This window comes from Neofelis nebulosa, chromosome 9 (genome assembly GCF_028018385.1).
Source record: "Neofelis nebulosa isolate mNeoNeb1 chromosome 9, mNeoNeb1.pri, whole genome shotgun sequence".
In the NCBI taxonomy this organism is placed as follows: domain Eukaryota; kingdom Metazoa; phylum Chordata; class Mammalia; order Carnivora; family Felidae; genus Neofelis; species Neofelis nebulosa.
The window spans coordinates 125,120,515-125,142,722 of record NC_080790.1 but is presented as its reverse complement, the minus strand read 5'-3'; the positions used below and the strand labels follow the sequence as shown (position 1 = coordinate 125,142,722).

Sequence of the window (22,208 nt, the reverse complement as noted above, 5' to 3'; positions counted from 1 at the left end):
GCCAAAGACAATTAACCAGAGGCCACATGAGCGTGTGTTGGGTGGGACTGGGGCATGGAGTGGGGGGTGGGGCGAGCAAGTGCCTGAGACAATGAGCAGCAGATGATTTGGGAGATATTTTCTCCCCGGCTCTACAAAACAAGCCCTCAATCATGCCACAAAGGGCTTGCATTGTTGGAGGGGAAATATGTCTCAACGACAGCATCGAATTGTGGGACGGTTAAAAAAAAAAAGGAAGAAAAGAAAAAAAAATCTTTTGAAATAGTAATTTGACCTAGAAAGGTTTTCTAGGTCACCTGAACTTGGCATTTATGCATCTAACCCCAAAACCTAACACAGACAAAGTACCAAGTTCACTTCCTTCTGTCAGTACCAGATAACACAGGAAATGATATTTGTAAACACTGCTGCTTCATTTTTTAAGGGCCGTCTTAAAACCAGCCTTTGGACTTGGGAGCTGAGAACACTGGTGCGGTGCAGCTCTGGAAGCCTGCAGCCCTGAGTTCACTCACTCCCAGGCTCGCACTCAGCCAAGTGGCCCTGTGGCCAAGGGAAGGACCTCACCTGTCAGAGCCTCAGGCTTCTCCCCCACAAAACAGGACTGGAGCTGGCAGATTGGGAGGGCAGCCTGGCCGTGTGAGGGCACACCAAGGTGCCCTAGAAGGCTGCATTCTCACCCCCATCCCTCTGTTCTTAACAACTGAACCCTTATACACCAAGTCTGGGTTCTCCCGAGGTCCCTGAAGCACAGAGGCCAGGAGGGCAATGGAGGACCTGTGTCCTAACAGACCTTTTCTCCCCAGAAAAGAGAAAGAGAGGGCAACCCAAACTCCAAGGCACAGCATATGCCAGTGAGTTCTTCTAATTCATCATCACTTTATAGCCACCCAGTTTAAGATAAATCAGGGGCCTCAGAGACCTTCTCCTTATCCCATGGAGAAACCTGAGGCCAGAGCTAGTAGATGGCCTACAGTTATTGGCAACAGCGTGCTGAGGGTTACAACCACTACGTTACTAGGTCCCCTGAGCCTGTGCCTCCAAAAGAAGCCAGAGTTAGCCCGGTTGTCCTCAAAGCTGAAGGTCATGGGGATTATCCTGCCTTCCCCAATCCCTGATCTGAGTACCTATGATGTACCTGACCATGGGCCAGGCTCTGAGGACTAGACACAAAAATGATCCCTGGGGATGCTTGGGGTCCATAGGGAGTGCAGGCACCAGCACTGATGATGGGGGAGTGGGGGTGACAAGGCACTAGATTGAGACAGGCCAGGTGAGAGCAGTTGACACACACCTGTCAGACAGAGGGACCACAGTGAGCAAAGGCAAGGCAGCTGGGAGGGGTATACATGAATGATGGGAGGCGGGAGGGTGTCTATAAATCACTGAGGTGGGCTGCAGTGCAGGGGGCAGGGGGCAGGAGGAATCAGCATTCACTGAAAAAAACAGGGAGAGTTTGCAGCAATATTCCTAAATGAAGACTAATGGACAGGGGCCTCATTTGGCCAGAGACTAAAACTTTCTGTGAAGCCACAACCAAAGGAGAATGATAATGATGCCAAAGAAGAACTTTAAATCAGTGCAACAGAAGAGAAAGTGCAGAATCAGACCCAACTCTGTATGAAAATGTATGATGGGGATGCTTGGGTGGCTTAGTCAGTTAAGCATCCGACTTCAGCTCAGGTCATGATCTCATGGTTTGTGAGTTCGAGCCCCGCATCGGGCTCTGTGCTAACGGCTCAGAGCCTAGAGCCTGGTTCAGATTCTGTGTTCCCCTCTCTCTCTCTGTCCCTCCCCAGCTTGGGCTCTCTCTCTCTCTCTCTCTCTCAAAAATAAATAAATAAACATTAAAATAAAAAAGAAAATGTATGGTGAAAGAGGGCACTCACAATGTCAGGTGCCATGTGACATGCCTTGCCATAAGATATTTTACTCAAGCTTATGAGGGAGATATTATCCCACTTTACAGAGGAGAAAATTAATGGTAAAATTGAAGCAACAAAGGTCACACAGCTAGAAAATGGCAAGACCAGCATCTTAACTCTGCCAAAGTTCACCCTCATAACAACTATTCTATTTTGTCTCTCCTTTTGGAGACAAAGAGACAAAGACCAATTATTTAAAAAACAGAATGGGGATAACAGGGCTATCCTGTTCCTATTTAGGAACACTTAACTAGATACCCACTGCAAGCCACCCACCAAAATGTACTCTAAACAGATTAAAGAGTTAAGTATAAAAAGTCATGTTATAGGGAAATAATCAGAAAACAGAACAGAATGTTTATCAGATCTATGGCACCAAGATAACTTCCTCAGCCCTTGAAGCAATCACAGAGGAAGGGAGATTGACAGATTCAAATATATATGCATTAATATCTTCTGTAGAAGGAAGCATAATAAAACCAAAATGAAAAGGACATCAGACTAAGAAAATATCAGCACCAACTATGAGACAGTTAATACATAAGACGTAGAAACATTTCAGTCAAATTAAAGAGACAGCAAGATGCTGATAAACAAAAGGACACAGGACACAAACAGGAAAGTCATGCAAGAAACAAATATATAGGGAAACTGTACACTTGATTCGATGATGACAGGAGAAAAATATACACGAAACACACCTACTATAATGAAAGGGATATTTCATGCCACTGCTGACATGGAAAACAGTTTCCAGCCTACTGGAAAGCAATATGGCACCCACCCCCAAGGCAGACAGCCAGCCAGAAGCAAGGTAGATGAAAACCCAAGACCCCTGTCTCCTGCCTTAGGAGTCACCCTGTCGATATACTGCCTATTTGTCTCAAGTACATCCAGTCTTGCTTAAAACAGTCTTCTGTCCTAAGGGCTGGAGATGGTACCAGCGATGGATGGGACCCAGTCTCTGTCCTCCTGAGCTTGTGGTGTACTGAGGGGAATGGGACCAGGTACTGTAACGTGGGTGGTGAGTGTACTGGGAGCCAGAGTTCACAGGAGCCTAGAGATGGGCCGTGTGAGAAGACTTCACAAAGGAGATGGCTTCTAAGTAGACCCACCTGCAGCATGAGCATAACTGACCAGGTGATGAGAGAAGGTACCAATGGAAGGGAGAGGGCATGGGAACAGCACTCACCAAGACATGGGGGCTGGAGAGGGGGCCCATTCACTGAACAGAGAGGCAGTGAGAGCCGAGATGCAAGGCAAACAGGACCTTGTCATGATAGGGCTTTCAGGGCTACACCAAGGAGTTGGACACCCAGAATGAAGCTGCATTTTACTTTACTTTACTTTACTTTACTTTACTTTACTTTACTTTACTTTACTTTACTTTACTTTATTCTACTTTTGGCAGTGGCGGGGGGGTGGGGGCTGCATTTTAGAAGCTGGCCTCTGGCTTCAGGATGGAGAATGGGTTGGAAAAGGTAAGACTGGAACCTGTCCAGGAAGCCAAGCAGAAGCTGCTGCAGTGATTGGGCGAGGGTGGGGAGGATCAGGAAGTAGGACTCTGAGCAGAGCCTGGGCAGAGAAGAAACATTCGATAAAGCAATAAGAAGTAAAACAGTGTGGCAGTGATTCAAAGAGAGACATTTGTGTTGATGGCTAGAAAGGGAAGCGGGGCTGGAGCCAGAATAAAACCACGGCAGTCCCTGGTATGTTTTCCAAGCTACAGAACCGAGAGTCTCAGAGATGAATGAAAACTGCCAAGAGCAAGGGATCACCCAGGAGTCAGAAAGGGGGTGACTCACGCAGTTCGCAAACCCTAATTTCCTCTCTTTGGTCACACACTTCCTTCTGATTTCTTTTTCTGATGATTCATAAGAAAAAAAATTCTCCTTTTAAATTCAAACCAAAAAAGCTCGAGCACCTGAGCTCACCCTGCCCAAGCCATAACCTCTGCCCCTGAGCAAACAAAACCCAACGTAACCCCAGACAGCTAAAAAGACACTGGCCACCAAGAAACCGAGAGGAAACAGGTTTCTGGCTATGCAACAGCTGTCACAGGCCCCCCGACCCTCCCGGGCCCCAAGAGGGTCTTCAGTATCAGCTCGCACACACGGATCCAAGCCCCTGAGCCAGACTCATGGGATTCCAGAATTCAGAATGTGTTCTGATTTCCAAAAAGGAAGTGAAAATCCCACAAATTACATAGTAGCCGGAGTGGGGTCCGGGTCCACACCTGCAATAAAACACATTCATATCCTGTGAATATCCACACAAAGATTAAGTAAAAATTATGAAGAGTTTTGTGTCAGTTCAGATCAGGTTCTGGGGTCAAATGAGTTCGCAGCATATTTACAAACCAGTATTTGGTGGTGGAGCTTTTTGGATTTCAGATAAGGGACTTTAGAGCTGAACCAAGCACTGGGCACACAGGTGATAGGACCTTGTTGACAGACCATCCCTCTGTGTGCCCATTTTACAGAAGAGATAAGTGAGGCTCAGAAAGGGTAAAGGAAAGTGCTCAAGATCTCACAGCTATTAGGTGGCTGAGCTGAGATTCGAGCCCAGACCTGACATCTTTCCACATATATTCATGGATTCTCCAAGCAGCTGAAATGCCAGGTAGAGCATCTTATGGGGAATATGGCGGCATTGGGAGTAAGTCAAGACCAGGTGCAGCAGGAATCATGGTGCTACCCACCCCCCTCCCAGGGGTCCCCGTAAGGCATTTGCCTTCTCGGGCAGGTCCAGAGGCACGCAGCCATCCAGGCCACACAGGCCTAGAGCTCCCCGCATCCTCCACAGACATGATCCCAGCCCCCACAGACCTTAGAGCCTACTGGGGAAGGCAGGCAACAAACAAGCAAACACACAAACATGGGCACAACTGTGATAAAATGCTGTGAAGCAACCCCTTGTTTGCAGAGATAGAAGACAACAAGGAACAACTTGAAAAGATCTCTCTCTAGAGATAACAGTTAAACTGGGGGAGCCCTAGGGGCTCAAAAAGTACTGTGGGCAGAGGGATTACCAAGGGCAAAGTCCTTGAGGTCAGCAAGCAGAAAGCTGTCACATGGGGGAGAAATAATGTGGCTAGAGCACAGGGGAGGGACAAGGTTGAGATCAGAGCGGTCGGCAGGAGCCAAAGCATATGAAAACCTGGGGCCATAGTAGGGATTTGGATTTTATCCCAAATGGGAAGACCCTGGAGAGTTCTTGCAAAGGAGTAGCATGCTCTGATTTACATTTTAGAAGATGACTCAGGCTGTCATATGGAGGATGGATTCTGTGAAACTCCCTTCCATGAGTCTCAATTTTTTCACCTACATAATGGGTTCATGAGAAACCTCATGAAAAGCACAGCCAAGAGGGTCTGGCATATAGTTGACTCTTAGAACAAAGACTGAATTTTCCCACCTAGTCACAAACCAGGAGAACCCCGTCTTAAATCATCAATAAGTCACTCCCTTGATTAAAGTCCTTCAAAGGCTCCCACCTCTTTTCTTTGGTCCCAATGTTCTGCTTGACCTGATTCCTGCCACTTTCTCTAGCCCCATCCCTTGCCATCTCCCACTGGACCTCTCCTCTCCTGCCGGCTGACCCACTCCTGGAAAGGCCCTTTCCCTAAAGCACGAGGTCTCCTTCACACTGGCCCAGCTGTCAATCTCCCTTTCCTTCCTACAAACATTTGATGAGCCATTTGATGACCTCAGACCAGCCCTGTCTCAAACATTGAGAGGCTCAAAAAGTGGCTAGAGATATCTATGCAAGCACACATGTGTGTTCATACATGTGAGTGTGCATGTGAAATAAGAATCCAAACAAATCCAGCCCGACCCCCTTCTGATGGCTGGGCTGGTTCTTATCCCCTCACTCATGCATCCATTTCCTGAAATAATACTTATTAAGTATCTACTTGGGGTCCAGGCACTATTCTAAGACCAAAGATCCCTGGAGCCTGCCTCTTGCATTGAAGACAAAAAGCAAACATTAAATATAGTAACTAAGTCACTTCCACAGTATGTTAGAAGGTTCAAGAATTAGGGAAGGAAGGAAAAGGTGAGCAGGTGAGATGAATCAGGAATGCCTGGATGGAGGCTATGTGAGTTTAAGGAGGGTGGCCATGGTGGGCCTCACTAAGAAAGAGGCAGTTGGGCAAACTGAAAGGAGGTAAGGGACTAAGTCAGGCGAGTAAATGGGGGAGAAACCACCTGTGCAAAAGCCCGAAGGTGGGACTGTATGGGTGAAGACCAGTAAGGTAAGCAAAGCGAGCAAGGAGGCAGGGGGGAGAGATGCCAGAGAGGCAACAGAGAGTGGAGTGCACCCCACAGATGGCACTGAGATTACTCCTCCCCAGAGAGAGGAAGCCAGCACTTTTTTCCTCGGCCTTATCTGATGGCTGTGGTCAGAGGAGCCAGTAAGGGCAGGCGTGAGGCCTGCAATAGCTCGGTACATCGGAGGAGCCTCGGTGGGGCCTCAGAGCAGCTGACATCCGCTTGGCCTGCGGCTTCTTCCTGTGGCTTCTGCATCTCAGGTTGCCTGAATGGATGCTATTTTTGCTCCTGTTTGAGGTTCTGTGCAGGGCTCCTCTGTGCACGGTACTGGGGGCCGCTGGGCCTGGCCCCTCTTTGGGTTTGCTCTGTTCAGAGCAAAGTAGGGGAGCCATTTAAATGTTCCAAGTGCCTTTGGGGACATTTACAGTCCAGCAGGCGGGAAATAACAGGAAATTTGTTGTAAGTGTCATCTTGTCCATCCTCATGACCCTCCAAGATCAGAGAGGTTAGATGGTTTCTCCAAGGTAACAAAGCCAAATCAAACCACAGGCTGAGGATCTAATCCAGTCTGCCTAGGTCTGAAGGCCCTTAATTTGCAAGGAGTTCTTTGCATTTACACCTAAATTAATGTTTCCTAAGCAGATACTCTGTGTTGCATCACCTTCCAGAGGGTGTGAGGATAACATGCATCATACCCAGCTTCAGTCCCCCAGAGCATCAGAGCACTGATGAGGAGGATTACGATGGGGTTGGGGCAGGGAAGGGTCCCTGGCCCAGACTGTTCAGAGCAGGCTTCTGGAAAGCAGTGATGCCACAACTCCGTCTGCAATAATGAGCAGAAGTTCAAGGGGTAGAGGAAACATTCTGGACAAAAAGGTCTGCATGTATAAATCCAGAAGCATGACAGCTTGGTTAGTGGGGGAGGGGGCTTCAGGAAGCTGTACAGCAGCAATGATTCTGCTTGGGAGGGAGGAGGCAGAAGCTAGCTTGCTGACTGCAAAAACTGAAATCAGACAGGTGCCCCAGCCCCCCAAGGGGCCACATTAATACACATTAAGGGTATCGGAACAGGCCCAACAGGCTACAAGCAACCATCCAACAAAAGGCTTTCAGCAGGGGAGTGGTTCACAGAGATCCTGCTAGCTGTGTGAGGAGAGAGGACTCTACAAGGAAGGCGGAGGCAGGGAGGCCTGGGCAGAGGTTCCTGTATCACCCAGCAACAGGTAATAGTGAAGTAGGGAGGTGGGGTTGTACCCTGCAGGTACAGCCATCGGGTAGTGAGGCAGAGAGAAGGGCCAGGAGTGATGCAAGCCAAGGAGCAGACAGTCACAGTGTTTACCAAGATGGGCATGACAGGGGAGGGCATGTCGGAAGGTGGGGCGTGTGAATCAAGACAAGGACCATTTAGAGCCACTGTCTTCTTCAGATGAATCCTCTGGGGAGAGAAGATGTAAATCAAAGCGGCTTTTCTATACGATCCCCCCATTCATAACAGGCTGCTGCCCCCATGGCTGCACAGCAAGGCAGACCCAGAGATGGTGAGCGCATTGCCTAAAGTCTCAGCCAGAAATCAAGAAAGGGAAGACTGAAGATCCCAGCCTACCTGATTCCTCTATCAGTGCCCATCTGGACAGACACCCAAGAGCAGGAGGACCCCACACCCTCCCTGGAAAACAGCACCCCAGGGTCTGGGAGAAACTGGAGAAACCACTTCCCATGTATGATATTTCAGTGCTCCATTCGTGATTATCCATACACGTGAACACTTGCCAGGCCCCCGGATTGGACAGAGATGGTGACTCCTGGAGGCAATCACAGCAGGTACCACAGAGGGAGCCCCAGCCATGCCCGCGCGGCCTCCTCAGGAAACCTCGCATCTCTGCCTCTGCTCCCAATTTTGTTAATTACTGGTTTGCGAATGCAGGAGGCAGCAGGAGGGAGACAGTCATCACGGGTTCCACTAATCGCAGAAAGGAAATTAATTTCAAACATGAGTTTATGTTTGAATTTCCAACACGGAACAGAATAGTAGGAGTTTGCAGGACCAGCCTGAACTACTTTTTTCTAAGGGAATCAGAGACCAAAGGAAGGCAAAGAACTTACTCAAGATCGCAAAGCAATTGCATAGGAGGATATAAACATACAACTCTGACTTCCCACTCCCTGGGCACCTTCACCAGCTCCATAAATATTCATTAGGTATCTGCTGTGTGCCAAACCCTGTGTGCCAGCAGATACCCTGGGCCCCAGTCAAAGGCTCCAGGGTCCATCCCCAAGAGGGAAGAGTATTTTTATTTACTGAGCACCAACACAGTGCTTTATATACCTAGTCCCATTTAATTCTAATAATCTGTCATTTTATAGGTAAGGAAACTGGTTCAGAGAGGTAAGTGACCTGCCAGAGACCACACAGCAAACACAAAGCAGAGCCAGGACTCAAAGCCAAGTCTTCAACCTGGCTTCAGGGGTGCCTGGATGGCTCATTTGCTTAAGTGTCCAACTCTTGATTTAGGCTCAGGTCATGATCTCACAGTTAGTGAGTTTAGAGCCCGCATCAGGTTCTGTGCTGACAGTGTGGAAACTGCTTAGGATTCTCTCTTTTCTTCTCTCTCTGACCCTCTCCTGCTCGCTTGCTCTCTCTCTCTCTCTCTCTCTCTCTCTCAAAAATAAATAAACTTTAAAAAATAAAATAAACCTAAAACATTAAAAAAAAAAAAAAAACCAACCCTGGGTTCAGCTTCTGTTCTCCAGATCTGGGGGTATTCAGGAATGGTGATACTCCAGTCACACCCTCCCTTCTAAGACTACTCCCATCTCCCTTCCAAAGTCTTTCTTCCCACCCTGGGCTCTCAGCAAGCATTAAAAATAAGACTCAGCCTGTTTCAAGACAATCAGTAAGTCCCTGTAATTAACTCCTCCTCTCCCAGTCAAGAGCTATGGATGTGACCAGAGACATAGAGAAATTCGTACCAGACAGGACTGTGAAGCAGAATGTGGCCCTGCATCCAAGCTCCCTAAGAAGAGAACCAGAACACAAAGTCTCTGGCTGTAAGCACAAGGGGGAGAGCTCCCCAGGTCATCTGTGCGTGTGCACATGCGCGTGCGCGCGCGCACACACACACACACACACACACACACACAGTGTTAGCCATGAAGTTCTCCTAAGCAGAGCTATGGGTTCTGGGTCATTTGCTCATTCATTCACTCAACATTTATGGAGGTCCTACCACATACAAGGCAAAGTGTTAGGCAGCACATGTGTGTGCACAACACACAATCATCACAACACAAGGAGGGAGGTATCAGTGTCCCCATTTTATGGAAAGGCAGACAGAGACTTGCAAAGCTCCAAAAGCTGGCCCTATGTCACAGACTGTATGTGTGGCAGAGCTGAGATCTGAAACCAGTACCTAACCCAGACCCTGGTACACAGGAGGCACTCCGTGGCTATTTCCTCAGTGGCTGGCTGGCTCCAAGGCCATCCCCCACAGACCAAGGGGCTGCGTCCTCTTGCCTTTAGAACCAGCATGCAGAAAGTGGAGATCACGCCAGGGGGCACAGAAGCTCCTCTTTCTTGGTCTCTCTTGGTTCCCTTGGGACATTCCAAGCAAGGGAAAGCAGGCTTGAGAGGGCGGTTTCCGTTTCTGGGACACACGTGCACAAAATCAGCTTCTCCACAACGACTGTGATAAATCAGAGCACCAGAAGAGGTCAGGCCTCCTGCTCAGCTGGGTGCAGCCCTGTCACCTGCAACAAGCCCCACCTCCAGCTCAGCCAACTCCCTCCACAAAGACAATCTCCCCAGTGACAGCTGGAAAATGTCGTTAGTAGTAGGTTTCTGCATTCAAAATCTCTGTCGCCTATTATGTGTGTATGTGTTTGCCTTTAAATCTGTAACAATGTCAGGGCACCTGGGTGGCTCAGTTGGTAAAGCCTCCGACTCTTGATTTCAACTCAGGACATGATCTCATGGTTCATGAGTTCAAGCCCCAGGTCAGGCTCCATGCTGATGGTGCAGAGCCTGCTTGGGATTCAATGTTGCCCTCTCTCTGCTCCTCCCCCACTTACACTCCATCTCTCTCTCTCAAAATAAATAAAAATAAACTTAAAAAAAATCTGTGACAATGTCCTTCCTTATCTTTTGCTGTCCTTGCTTTTACAACAGGACAGCAACTGGAGATCCCAACTGCTTATTTTTCAATATCCTTAACAGGCAAAAGGAAAAGGTGGTACTTGCAAATCTGGGGAGGAAGGTTTATTGATTCTAAAAACTCCAAAATCCAATGGAAGCAGCAGCTCAAACTTGGTTCCTAGTGACAGCCCCAGCTACTCCTCACCCCTCCTGCCTTGAAAAGCCCCTCCCACTCCTCACCCTAGATATCTTCTGGGCCCCTGCCATACCGTGTGTTATCCCCACCCTTGTTTCTGGTCTGAGTTGGCCAGGCCCCCCACCCACACCTGGCCAGGCCCACTTCGGGGTGTGCTGAATGGATGAATGAATGAATGAGTGAATGAACAAATGCTTCCTGAGTACCCTGGGCAGCTATGATGTTCAGGGCACCAAGACCTGCCCCTCCAGGGGCCAATCCCAGCCACTTTTAGAATTCCCTTTCAAGAAGGAGCTGCCAAGTGCAGGCCTCCTGGAACCCTCCAAAGCATCTTCATTCCACAATGTGACAGGCACCAGTCCAGGTCGCTGCCTGCCCCCACCCAGGCACTGTCTGTCTTCACCCCGCAGCAACGGCCTGGCCGCCTCCACCTCAGGAGGTGGCGGGCACCCGCTGCTTACCTTCTGCTGAAACACACCTGCAATGCACCAGCGTCTCCCAAGTAGAAGGAGCCCGAGTCTCATTCCACAGAAGCCCTGGCAGCGAGAGAACGCGCCCGCGACAGCCTCTGTGCGATTCTGCTGCATAATCAGCAGAGAAAGAGAAAAAATGCCAGAAATAGCAAGCTTTATAAGCCCTCCTGACAAGTCTTGGTCCTCTATTGGCTGGAGGCCCGGCACCCCCGCCCCCCCCATCCCATTCCTATAAGGTGAAATGGAAAAACCTGTTATTTAATCTCTTTTATCAAAATCCATCTTCTATCCCAATCTGGGCCTGAGTGTTCGGAGCTCCTGGCAGCGGTCTCCACACCAGGTCTCAGGGAGCGGAAGGGGAGGCAGACTGGCTCTGCATCGTTTGTGGCTTACGAGCCTTCCCCACTCACGCATGCTGCCTCGGGAGCAGGTATTGAGCTGGAAAAGCTTCTGGAAGGCAGCCTGGCAGCACCTGTCAACACGTGAAAGTTGCATGCCGTTTCACTTGGCAGTCAGACTTCTGAGCATCCGTCCTGCGGAAATACCTGCACTGGCGTGCACAGTGCACACCCACAGATGTTGTTTGTTACAGACAAGAATCGGGGGCACGCTGAATGTCTCAAAGCAGGGCTGCGTTGAACAGATTAAAATATATCCATTCTGTGGAATACGATGGAATGAGGAAGGTCTGCAGGTACTGACTTGGGACTGGTTGGGAAAAAGAATCAAGGATGTGATCCCATTTTTATAAAAACAACAACTGTGTGTGTGTTTGGATACACACTGTAAAAGATGCCAAACTGTGAATAGTGGTCACCCTGGGGAGTAGGATAAGGAGGTATTTTCAGTCGCTGCTTTTTCTTTCTTGTCTTGTTTCTTCTCCTTCTCCTTCTCCTTCTCCTTCTTTTCTCTTTTCCACTATTAAGTGCCATGTACTGTGCCAGGCCCTGTTAAACCAATTTTCATTTTTGGACATTTTAGAAACACCAGAGGCTGCTGAGGAAGCCTCACAGAGCTGAGGATACTCAGAACTCAGTGAGAGGAGTTCTGGGAATCACCCCAATATTGAACACTTGTAACAATAATAAACTAAGTGACAAGAAAGACCTGGGGAACACATGGTGATAAAAGAGACCGATGACCAGCATATCTGCATGAGGAGGGGGCAGGGGGACTAGAAGGGGCTCCAGAGAGGAAGAGTCTTGCACCCGTACCTCTACACCCTTCTCATGCCGTTCCCTTGCCCAGGCCTTCACACAACTGACTTCTCATCCTTCGCATTCTGCTCAAAGATCTCCTTCCTTCCCAGAAAGGGCTCCTCTGACTCACCCACCCTGAATTACACTGTTCACAGCACACCCCTCCAGCCAATGTTTTCTGGTTGTTTGTTTTGATGGCTGCTTTTATTTGTTTATTGTTCATCTTCTTCACTAGGCTGCGAGCTCCACGATGGCCAGGAGCCCTCTGCCTTGCTCATCTCTGGGTCTCATCTCCTAGCAGAGGGCCTGACACACAGCAGATGCTCAACAAATAGAAAGTACACACAATCTGTAGATCCAAGGCCTAGTTCCAAGCGCACGGAACTTGTGTGAAGGAGAGGGAGATGCACATTTTGCACTACGATAGAAAGGTGGAAATTTCAGATATACTGAAGATCTGGAAACATACACACAAAGCTGGGAGAGTGCTAGAAAAGTCCATCCTCGAATGCTTATATGGGCTTAAGATGGAAAAGGACTTTCTAGGTTCAACTTTATTTGCACAGGGACATTTATTTCTTTATTACAACATTATTTATAAGAAAATGAAAATGAGAATAAAATCCATTGATAGGGTATAGGCTCAATAAGCCACAACTCTCTGTACCATGGAATAGTATGCAGCCAGACAAATGACCTGCGTTCACTGATCTGGAAAGAAGCCCATAGTGCTTGCTGGATGTTAAACTTTCTAACTGGGAATCAGAGACTGAGAAGAAAAAGGTATAATTTATTGTGACTGAGAAAGTGTGAAGGTAAAAAGCCTTCAATTATCATTTATTAATTCATTCAGTCAATAGCATTTTCTGTTCCCTCCCTCTGCCTATTTCCTACTCTACGCAAGGGACGGTTCCAGACACAAGGGCAGTGTGTAATTAGGACACTGTCCTTGATCCCAAAGACATCTCAGCTCATGTATGTAGGTGAGAAAATATTATATAAGGGATACAGTGCTCACAGCTAAGAACCTCAGTGTCATTGGCTGAGTGTGGAAGGAGGGGCAGGGTTGGGTACACAGAGACGGGAGGAAGCATGTTAAGAGGCAGAGGTGGGGTGACACGGGGCAGGTGCAGAAAATCCCTGCATTCTCCATTAAACACTGAACTCCATTACGTGCAGGAATTCTGGGGTTGTGACCATGCTGTCCCCATGCATTCAGGCACAGAACAGCTTCCCGACCTGGACCCATTCACCCTGAGAGCGCCTGCCCCATTAAACACTTGGGCCAAGGTACCCAGTGCAGGGCGGCAGGGGTCCCAGCTCTTCGGACCCTCTACTCAGCTCCTCTTGGGAGAACTCAGCATTTTTTATTTTTATTTTTATTTGGGGCATTTTGAGGCAGCTTGATGGTTACGGTTCAAAACACAGAGAGATGACTCAGCTTCATGTGAAGGAGCCGAAGCCTTTTGGAAAGATATTTCTGTTTTAATGCTTCTCTCTTCTCAGAAGCCACAGAAGCAGCTCATCCAGGCTGCCTTGTTTTCTTGACATTCAACTGCTCCCAGAGTTGGGGGCAGGGGCAAGGGCCAGACTCTGGGGGCCTGACTGCCTGAGTCTGAATCCTGGCACCACCCCTTACTAAGAAGACCTGGACAAAGTCATACCCTCTCTGAGCCTGCATTTACTTAAGACTGCCTTGTGCGGTCTTTGTGCGAAGCCACCATCACTCATGGCACAAAGTGAGTGGACAATAAATATTAGTGTTAGTAACAAAAGCCACCTGTGCTGACCTTCTACTGTGCCTGAATTATCTCACTTAATCCTTACATGCTACCGGGTACAAGTTCCCATTTTACGGATGAATTGACTGGGGCTCAAAGCAATGAGGTGGCTTGAGTTTCCATCTTCCCATTCGAGAGGGTCAGTGCACACACCCCAGGCCGACTCAGCAGTGAACCTGTGTAAGTTCTTTCCTTCTGTCTGCCTCTCTCAGCACCAGTAGCCAAGTGCACACCAGCTCCTCACTGCCTTTATCTGCAAAATGGGGACAATATTCTGAGGTTGTTGAAATATTCTAGTTATGGCTTAATAAAAATAATTCCATGAGGGTGCTCAAAAACCTTCAATAATATTGCATCATTCCTTTCTCCGGTACCAAGAGTCAACAAAACGCTGAGCTCTTCATGTGCAATATCCCAAGGAGAGATACGAAGCTGTTTGGGAAAACAACTCCTTACAAGTCAGGAGAAACCCAAAAATGAGAAAGAGGTGCAAGCTCATGCCAAAAAAATTAAAAAAAAAAAAAAGGACTTTAAAATGATCCATAATGCAAATGGGCACACTGCACCTGCACCATGACATTAACACAGGGTCTGTCAATCTTCTGCCCCGGAACAAATGGAAAAAGCTGGTGCAGGCAAGCACATGGTAACCCGAGACAGTCAAAACCCAAGTTTCCATCCCTGTTCCCCTGCATTGCCCTGCAGTATATGCTGACAGGGCAACCTTAATAGTAACTGACTAATTGTAAACCCTGTGATTACCAGGGTTGATTTCCATGGAACTTCCTTTTACAGCACCGAGAACCTCTCACGAGCCTAATTGCCAAGTTCAATTTTAGCTCTGTCACATCCAGCCATCGCTGCTAACTAAGGCAGCTGCCTCCTTGCCAGGTAAGCTGTAATGAAGTCGGCTCCCTGCTTAATTTCACAATATTGTGATGCCCCCGTCAGCACCTGTAAATGCTGGAGGCTCTGAGCTGCTGTTGAATAAATCTCGCCCAAGGGAAGTGATTAAAGCCGCTTTGCGCCTCTGTGGTGCCTGTCTGGATCCTCACACCCACTGGGGCACCGTGGTTGGCTTAATCCCATGTGCCTCCTCGCCAAAACTGCCAGCCAGTGTGGGGCCGCACTGGACACCTGACGGTACACAGGACCCTGCCTCCCTTCATGCTCTGTAAATGCCTAACACTCTCTCCGCCACCCCGCAGCCCTCCCGGAATTCGAACTCATGTCTGACTGCACCAGGTGGCCTTCATGTAGTCCTCAGACACACTGCACATGCTCATTTGTGGGGCTTATGCCTCATTGTGTCACAGTGCCCACTGGCCTTGGCATCTGTCCTGTTATTAAACAGTCACCACCTCCCACACACGAGACTCCCCCTGACTGGGTCCCAACAGCAGAGCTGTGCTCTCCAGGCACTGCCGGGTATGTTTGGACTTCAGCTTTCGTCCAGAAATCGGCAGGAGTTAGCCATGACAGGGCACACGGGCGAGAAGTGTGCCCTCCGAGTGCCCACGACTCGCTGGGCATACACCACGTACTTTATACCCACATAATCCCCACAATCAGCCGGAGTAGCAAGGAAGAATGGTCTCATCCCCATTTCCCCCATTTTACGGGAAACTAAAGCCTGAGAACTTCCATGAGGCTGGTGAGAGGAATTTCTTTCAGCTCCAAATGCCAGTTAAGACAGTATTTCTTGTGAGGACCTGTCAAGCCTCTTCCCCCTTATCAAAGAAATCCTGGGGTAAATCTATTTCCCTTTTCACTCATCTGCCAGGAAGCCCAGAGCTGGATTTTCTGATTTCTATAACTGCAGAGCCCCAGGACCAACATACCTGCTTTCATTTTTCCACCTAGAATTTTTTCTATTTTATATTTTCTTTGCCTCTAATTTTGGAATGTATTAAATATACTCTTAATAGCTTCATATGTGTTCTTGTCACTGAATAACCAAAAATAAACAAGGAACCACCAAAAGTGAGACTCTGAGAGGTTAGGTGGGTGTCCCCAGGTCCCACAGCAGGCTCGGGGGTATCACCTTCTTCCTCCCCTCCTCAGCCAAAAGCAATTTCTGAGCATTTGCTTCCTGCCAAGCACAAGGACAGGTCCTGTGATAGCCACACTAACTTCCCAACACAAGGTAACGCTTACAGCAGCACATACTCTGTCCCAGGTACTGCTTCCTGCATTTACACATATTGGTTCTCAAGACAACCCTGTTAGGTAGATGCAATTATTATCCCCGTATCACAGAGGAGGAAACTAAGGCACAGAGAAGTTAAGTAACTTGCTGGATGCTCACAGCTAGTAAGTGTCACAGACAGGACTGGAAGGAAGGTTCTGGGCCTGCCGTCCACGCTCACTGTGGTGTTATCAACTGAGTCACCAGATCCCTCATTTTACAGATGAGTCAAGGTTCCAAGAGACAAAGGGATCACCCTAGCCTGGACTTTGACTCTCCAGTCTGGATGGCTGCAGATGTAGAGAGAGAAGCCAGTGGCTCCAGGAAGCCCCACTCTCAACATCCAGCCAAGGCAAAGCCATGCTTCTGGAAGCAAAGGTCTAGGTCCACTCCTGCCAGAGGTGCACAAGGAGGCTGACAGGCTGAAGCACAAGGACTGAAAACCTTCTCAGTCTCCAAGGCCACCTTAGCTGCCCCTCCACCACCACCACCACTGCCCTGGACCCCTGTGTGGTGGAGCAGGCATCGCAAGCCAGCGGCCCCCACATGGGGAGCTGACAAACACACTCTTCCTAGCTCTACTGGTGCCTGAACCCCCAGTTCAACCAAAGACAGTGTGGAAATGAGTTCCGAAGCATGAAGACCCAGGTTCAAATCCCAGCTCTGCTAGTAGCTGTGAACCTCTCAGGTAAGGGTGAGCCTCTCTGCAAAGTAGGGGATTAATGCCACCACCTTGCTGGATGTCTGTGGACACTGGCAGAGACCACTGGCCCTGTGCCCACACTCCCAGAATAGACGCGTTGCTATTTCGGTGCTGATCTCCAGCAGCATCCTGGCAACTCCATCCAGGGCATCCAACAGGAGATGACAGAGGGAAGGAGAGGGCAGGGAGGTTTGCTCCAACTTATCTCATTTAGGACATGCTTTCTGGGACAAGACGGAAAAAATAAAATTCAATAATAAAATATGAGGTTGGATAAAACCCAAAGTCAGGATTGATTTTGCTAGAACTACTAGGTCCTACCTCAGGCAGAGAGGAGGGCTAAGGGAGTTCCCAAGGGTCACCCCACCGGTGGTGGGCATCTGTGACATCCCCTGGCCATCAGCAGCAAGATGGGCTGCCGGCCATGTGATGCATCCCAGTTGCCGTGGTTTCTGTTTATTCTGGGGCCCGGTACAGAGGAGTGTTTGCTATACTCCGACTTGGCAGTCACCTAGGCCCCTGCACTGTCCCTGGCTGCACACAGGAAGAGTCTGCATGCATAGAACAGGCACTAAGATTAACTCCGCCCCACAGGGGCTCAGTCCAACCCAGGGTGGATGGGACCAGGCCCCCATTTTCAGATGAGAAAACCAAGGCTTGAGGCCGGTGGCACTTGCCTGGAGGTTCATGGTGATGTCACAAGGAGCAGGAATTCAAACTTGAATTTGTCTGACCTGTCCCATTTTTCCACTTCTGTGCTGGCTCATTTATGATCAGGCCTTTCTAAAACTGCACCGTCTGATATGCCTTGAGAGAGGCTGCTGAAGGCTCAGGGACATCGAAGGCAGCTCACGGGAGTAAGTAGGTGGTTCCCCAGGGGGCTGGGCACTCAGGTCCCCACCCCAGATCTGATACCATTCTCAGTTCATGGTTCAAAGATCACTGACCAACAGAACTAAATCCAAACCCTTACTTAACCCAGCACCCTAGACCTGCCCCTCAATCCTATACCTATGACTTCTCCCTCACTGCCTCCTTGTCGTTTCCGACGCCCAAATCCCTCCTCTTCCACAGGATTTCCTGGGTGCCTACATGAGCATTAATCTCTCCCTCTTCCCAAAGGCCACCAAGCCCAGCTGCACAATGTATAAGCTGCCCATGGAAAGGTCTCTCACCACCTCCCTACTGAAACTGTGTCACATGGGGGCTGCTCAAGGGACATCTATGAACCAAAGTTCCTTTCGCAGCCCAAGCATGCTGACACTTAGAGGGAACTGGCACATCAATGGGTGCTTAAATGTGCCAAGTCTCTCCTTCCACAGGACCTTTGCACATGCTGTTCTCGCTATCTAGAATGCCTACCCTGCCCCCACCACCTAGCAACGCATCTTCCTGTAACTCCTGAAGTCCTTTCTGACCCTCCGTTACCTGGCCTCATAGCACTTGTGCAGCTCTCCTGACCAACCTTGTCATGCTCCCATTTTGTGTTCCATTATGTCATTATAGGTCTCTTGTTCACCCTGGAGTTCCTGCCACAGTTCCTGGCACACAGCAGGGGCTCCATAAATGTTTGCTGCCAGCCGTGATAGATTATAAAGATGAATGCAGGTCCTCCCGTTTCTACACATAGGCCCTCTGCACAGTGACGTCACTGCTCCTCTTATCAAGATATGGAGTCTTTCTTCACACCTTGAAGGTGGGCTTAGCCATATGACTTTATGCGGTCACTGAGACAGCAGCAAGTGTTTCATAAGGAAAAACTTGAACAGCACTTGTGAACTAAAGCATCTTGTCTTGCTGCACCAGGAGCCCTGAAGCGCTAAGTGAAGGAGCCCGAGCTGGCCTGCTGGAGGAAGAGGTTTTGGGGAAAGCCCAGCCAACATTCAGCCAGCTCCTGGCCAGCAGCCTGCCAACCACCAAACAGGTGAGTGTGGCCATCTTAGATCATCCAGCTGCCAGATAAATGACCGACTGATCACAGATGCAGGAGGGAGCCCCGCGGAGACCAGCCAGCCCATGCCCAGAGAGTCTTCCAGCTAACCCACAGATTGTGAGCTAAATAAAACAGTTGCTTTGAAGCACTAATCTTAGGTGGCTTTGTATGCAGCAATAGACAACTGATACAGGAGCTAACAGAAGAGCATTGGCCATGATACGCTCACAGCCAAAGAACAAGTGTGTCTGGTCTATACAACATCAAGCTGAGAACAACAAATGCCTCTTGGGACGTAGAAAGCAGCTCAAACCCTGGGTTTGAGCCCTACTGGCCTATGACCTTGGTTTGAGCCTGGACAAGGCAGGCACTCACCTCTGTCTGTGCAGTGGGAATAACACATCCTATGCCAAGTCTCCTAGGTTGAGATGGTTTGAGTCTAAGCAGGGAACACATGCAAAAGGGCCCCTCAAAGGAAGCTAAAGATACTTTGCATATGGTGCAGAATAAGCATCATGACTTCAGAGCTAGATAGATTCTGGTTCGTGATCCATTCTGTTACCTGCAGGCTGTGTGACCTTAGACAAGTTCTCTATCCGAGCTTCTGGTGTCACCTGACCAGGTGTCAGGTGTCTGTGACATGGTAAAAATAATATGTACCTTGCAGGACTATTGTGAGGGTTAAGTAAAACAGTATACATAAGACCCCTGGCACATAGTATGGATCCAGTAGATAGTAGCTCCTCCTCTGTCCCCACCCCCACTTAGCGGGTACCTCTCACACCACTCCCCTTGCCACCCAACTTGGCAGTAACAGTTTCCGTGTTTGATATCAACATCTTGCGCCAGGTGCCAAGTTGTGACTGTAGCTTACGTAACATCCAGAGAGAGAGAGAGAGGTTTACATGAAGAATGAGAAAGAGCTGGGTATTGCCAGATTCTACTGGGGGAGAAAAAACTCGGGCCATGGATAAGAGAGTAAACAAGGCTGAAGATGTTTCAGACCTGAATCCTCAGCCTCAAAGTCTTGACACACCCAAGCCCACATCTACCTTCATCTGGGATAATTGTCTGTGGTCCTTCCTCCCTTTGCCTCCAAGGCACGGGGTGTGCGGCCTGGGGCTGGCCACGCAGGAAGGAGGGAGGCAGGAAGGGGGGCTTGTCACAGTGGCAACCAGCTCTTCCCTACACTGAGTCTGCTGGGTAGCAGTGTTATTCCAGGCCTTCCGTCCCACAGAGCGCCTACAGCAAAAGCGGAAGCCCCTCTGCCCCAAGGACCCCAAATGCCCAGAAAATGGTCTACAGAAAGGGTCGAGGATGGACTCCATCCCACCCCACCCCACCCCACATGCACATGTACACACACACACACACACAAACACACACGCACGCACGCACGCACACAAACACACTGATGAATAAGCTGAATCAGGGAAGATAGATGCACCAGTGTGGGGGCAGGAAGGGCCCCAGAGCAGAGGGGCACAACACTGGCTCACTCCCCTTGCACACACCACGCCTGCCCCAAAGCCCTCTGCAGCTCCCCCCATAGGACCCAAACTCCAGGGCCTGGCACTCAATGCCCTTCCCAAGTTGCAGGTTTTGCCTCTTCTTCCACACGAGCCTATACCCATCCAGACAGCTCTGCCATAGTTCCCTAAGCCACTGGTCCCCTTGGCCTTGGTCATACCCCCTCCCTGCTTGGTGCAGTCATGGAGGCCAAAAATGGGGGTCCTAGCTCACAGGTTTGGGTTCCAGTCCCAGTGTGACCAGGGCCCAGTCACCACACTCCTGGTGCCTCAGCTTATCTGCACAGCGGGATCAGCTTCTACTCCAAGTGTGGTTGCAAAGAGTAAATAAATAATGTAAGTGAAATACCCATCCCATGATAGATACTAAATTAATGGCTCTTCTGCTCTCCCCTCCTCTATAGGTCCTCATCCTATCCTTCTTGGAGGTCCTGCCTAAATGCCTCCCTCTGCCAGGAAGTCCTCCCTGAACACTACAGGTCTCAGGGATTCTCTCTCTCTCTCTCTCTCCCTCTCCCCCTCCCTCCCTTTATCTTCCCTTCTCCCACCCTCTTCCCTCTCTTTTTCCTCTCTCCCTCCTCCCCCCACCTTCAGCTCTGAAGTAAGAGTTGTCTTATCCTGTACATAGCCCCACCTATCTGCCCATCCCTACCTGCAGGCTCCATCACAACCTAAGGACAAAGACCAAGGACCAATCATGAGCAAAACCTTGTGAGGCTGCAGCACAGTGCCCAGAGAGCAGAAGTGGCTTACCCAAGGTCTCACAGCAGAGTTCAAACAAGAGCAAACAGTCCTGCCTCCTTGTCCACACTCTCAAGGCTATCAGACAAGGATACAGTGTGTGGATACTGATGGGGTCTTACCCAGATCTCCCTTTTCAGCTCTGTACCCATCCCCCAGTAAATGGGTGCTAATATCCCTTCCTCTGCTGAAGAGCCCTTGGCTGATAGGAGAAAAGCATAGGAAGCATATCACTCCTCCCCCACCCCTCCCTGAGGAAGCCTATGGCCAGTGACCAACTGACAAGGGTGTGCAAAAGGCCACCCGCAGCCCTGACCTCAAGACGGGACCAGCTCTGTAGTGCCACTCTTGCTCCAGGGTTCCCCGCAGGATCAGGCTGAAGCAGGTCTCCAGCTGAGACCACCTCCTTGCTCCCCTCCTCCTCCAGGCTTGTCCTGGGCCCCCATGACCCTTCTCAGGAGGGCACCCCACTGGATCTCTTTGACAAGCATCCTTGTCTCAGGCTCTGCTTCTTGGGAGCTCATCCTGACACAAAGGACTTGATTCTCAAATTGTGGTCCGCTGACCAGCAGCCCAGCATCTTCCAGACCTTGTTAAGAGCTGAAAAATCTCCGGCCCTACTCCAGGTCTCCCAAATCTGGATCTGCATTTTAACAAGACTCTATGTGATCTACATGCATGTTCAAGTTTTGAGAAGCTCTGGCTTAAGGTAGGTAGTCACCAGCCAACTGCGGGACCATCCAGCAAATATGGTATTAACAACACGCGCCCATCTGTTACAGCAATTATACAGCTAACGTGGGCATTATCCAACCCTGATTATTGACTGTGGAGATGAGCCAGCTAGTGTGGACATAACCACCCCACACACCAGTGTGTTATCTCCATGGCCCACCCTCTGGTGAGTGTGAGTTACAACATTAGCAAGATGCAAGCTCCATGTCCTTCTGGCCTGAGCTCCAATCCCACACCCTACTTGGTCACCAGAATTCTGTTTCTCTTGGAACGAGTCCAGGGTCTGCATTAGTCAGTTAAAGCCTTTGCCTCTACCCCTTCTTGAGGAGACCGCACCCCTAACACCAGACAGCGAAGAAAAGTTCCCCAAGGGCACCTCTGCAGAAGATGCTAGAAAGAGGG

General features: G+C 49.5%; 1 protein-coding gene across 9 annotated transcripts in view; it reads right to left on the bottom strand.

The window, feature by feature from the left end:
- TOX2 (TOX high mobility group box family member 2) overlaps positions 1–22,208 on the bottom strand; it is a 135,072-nt gene that overhangs the window by 96,986 nt on the left and 15,878 nt on the right. For 3 of the 9 annotated variants that reach the window (XM_058685685.1, XM_058685687.1, XM_058685690.1), the window contains exon 1: positions 10,986–11,132. The exons of 4 other annotated variants lie outside the window; for them this stretch is intronic. In XM_058685685.1, coding sequence (XP_058541668.1) covers positions 10,986–11,111 — 126 coding nt within the window. In that variant the 5' untranslated portion in view covers positions 11,112–11,132. Of the gene's footprint in view, positions 1–10,985; positions 11,133–11,248; positions 11,394–22,208 lie in introns of those variants that run through there. 2 more of the 9 variants (XM_058685694.1, XM_058685695.1) reach the window with 2 other exon arrangements.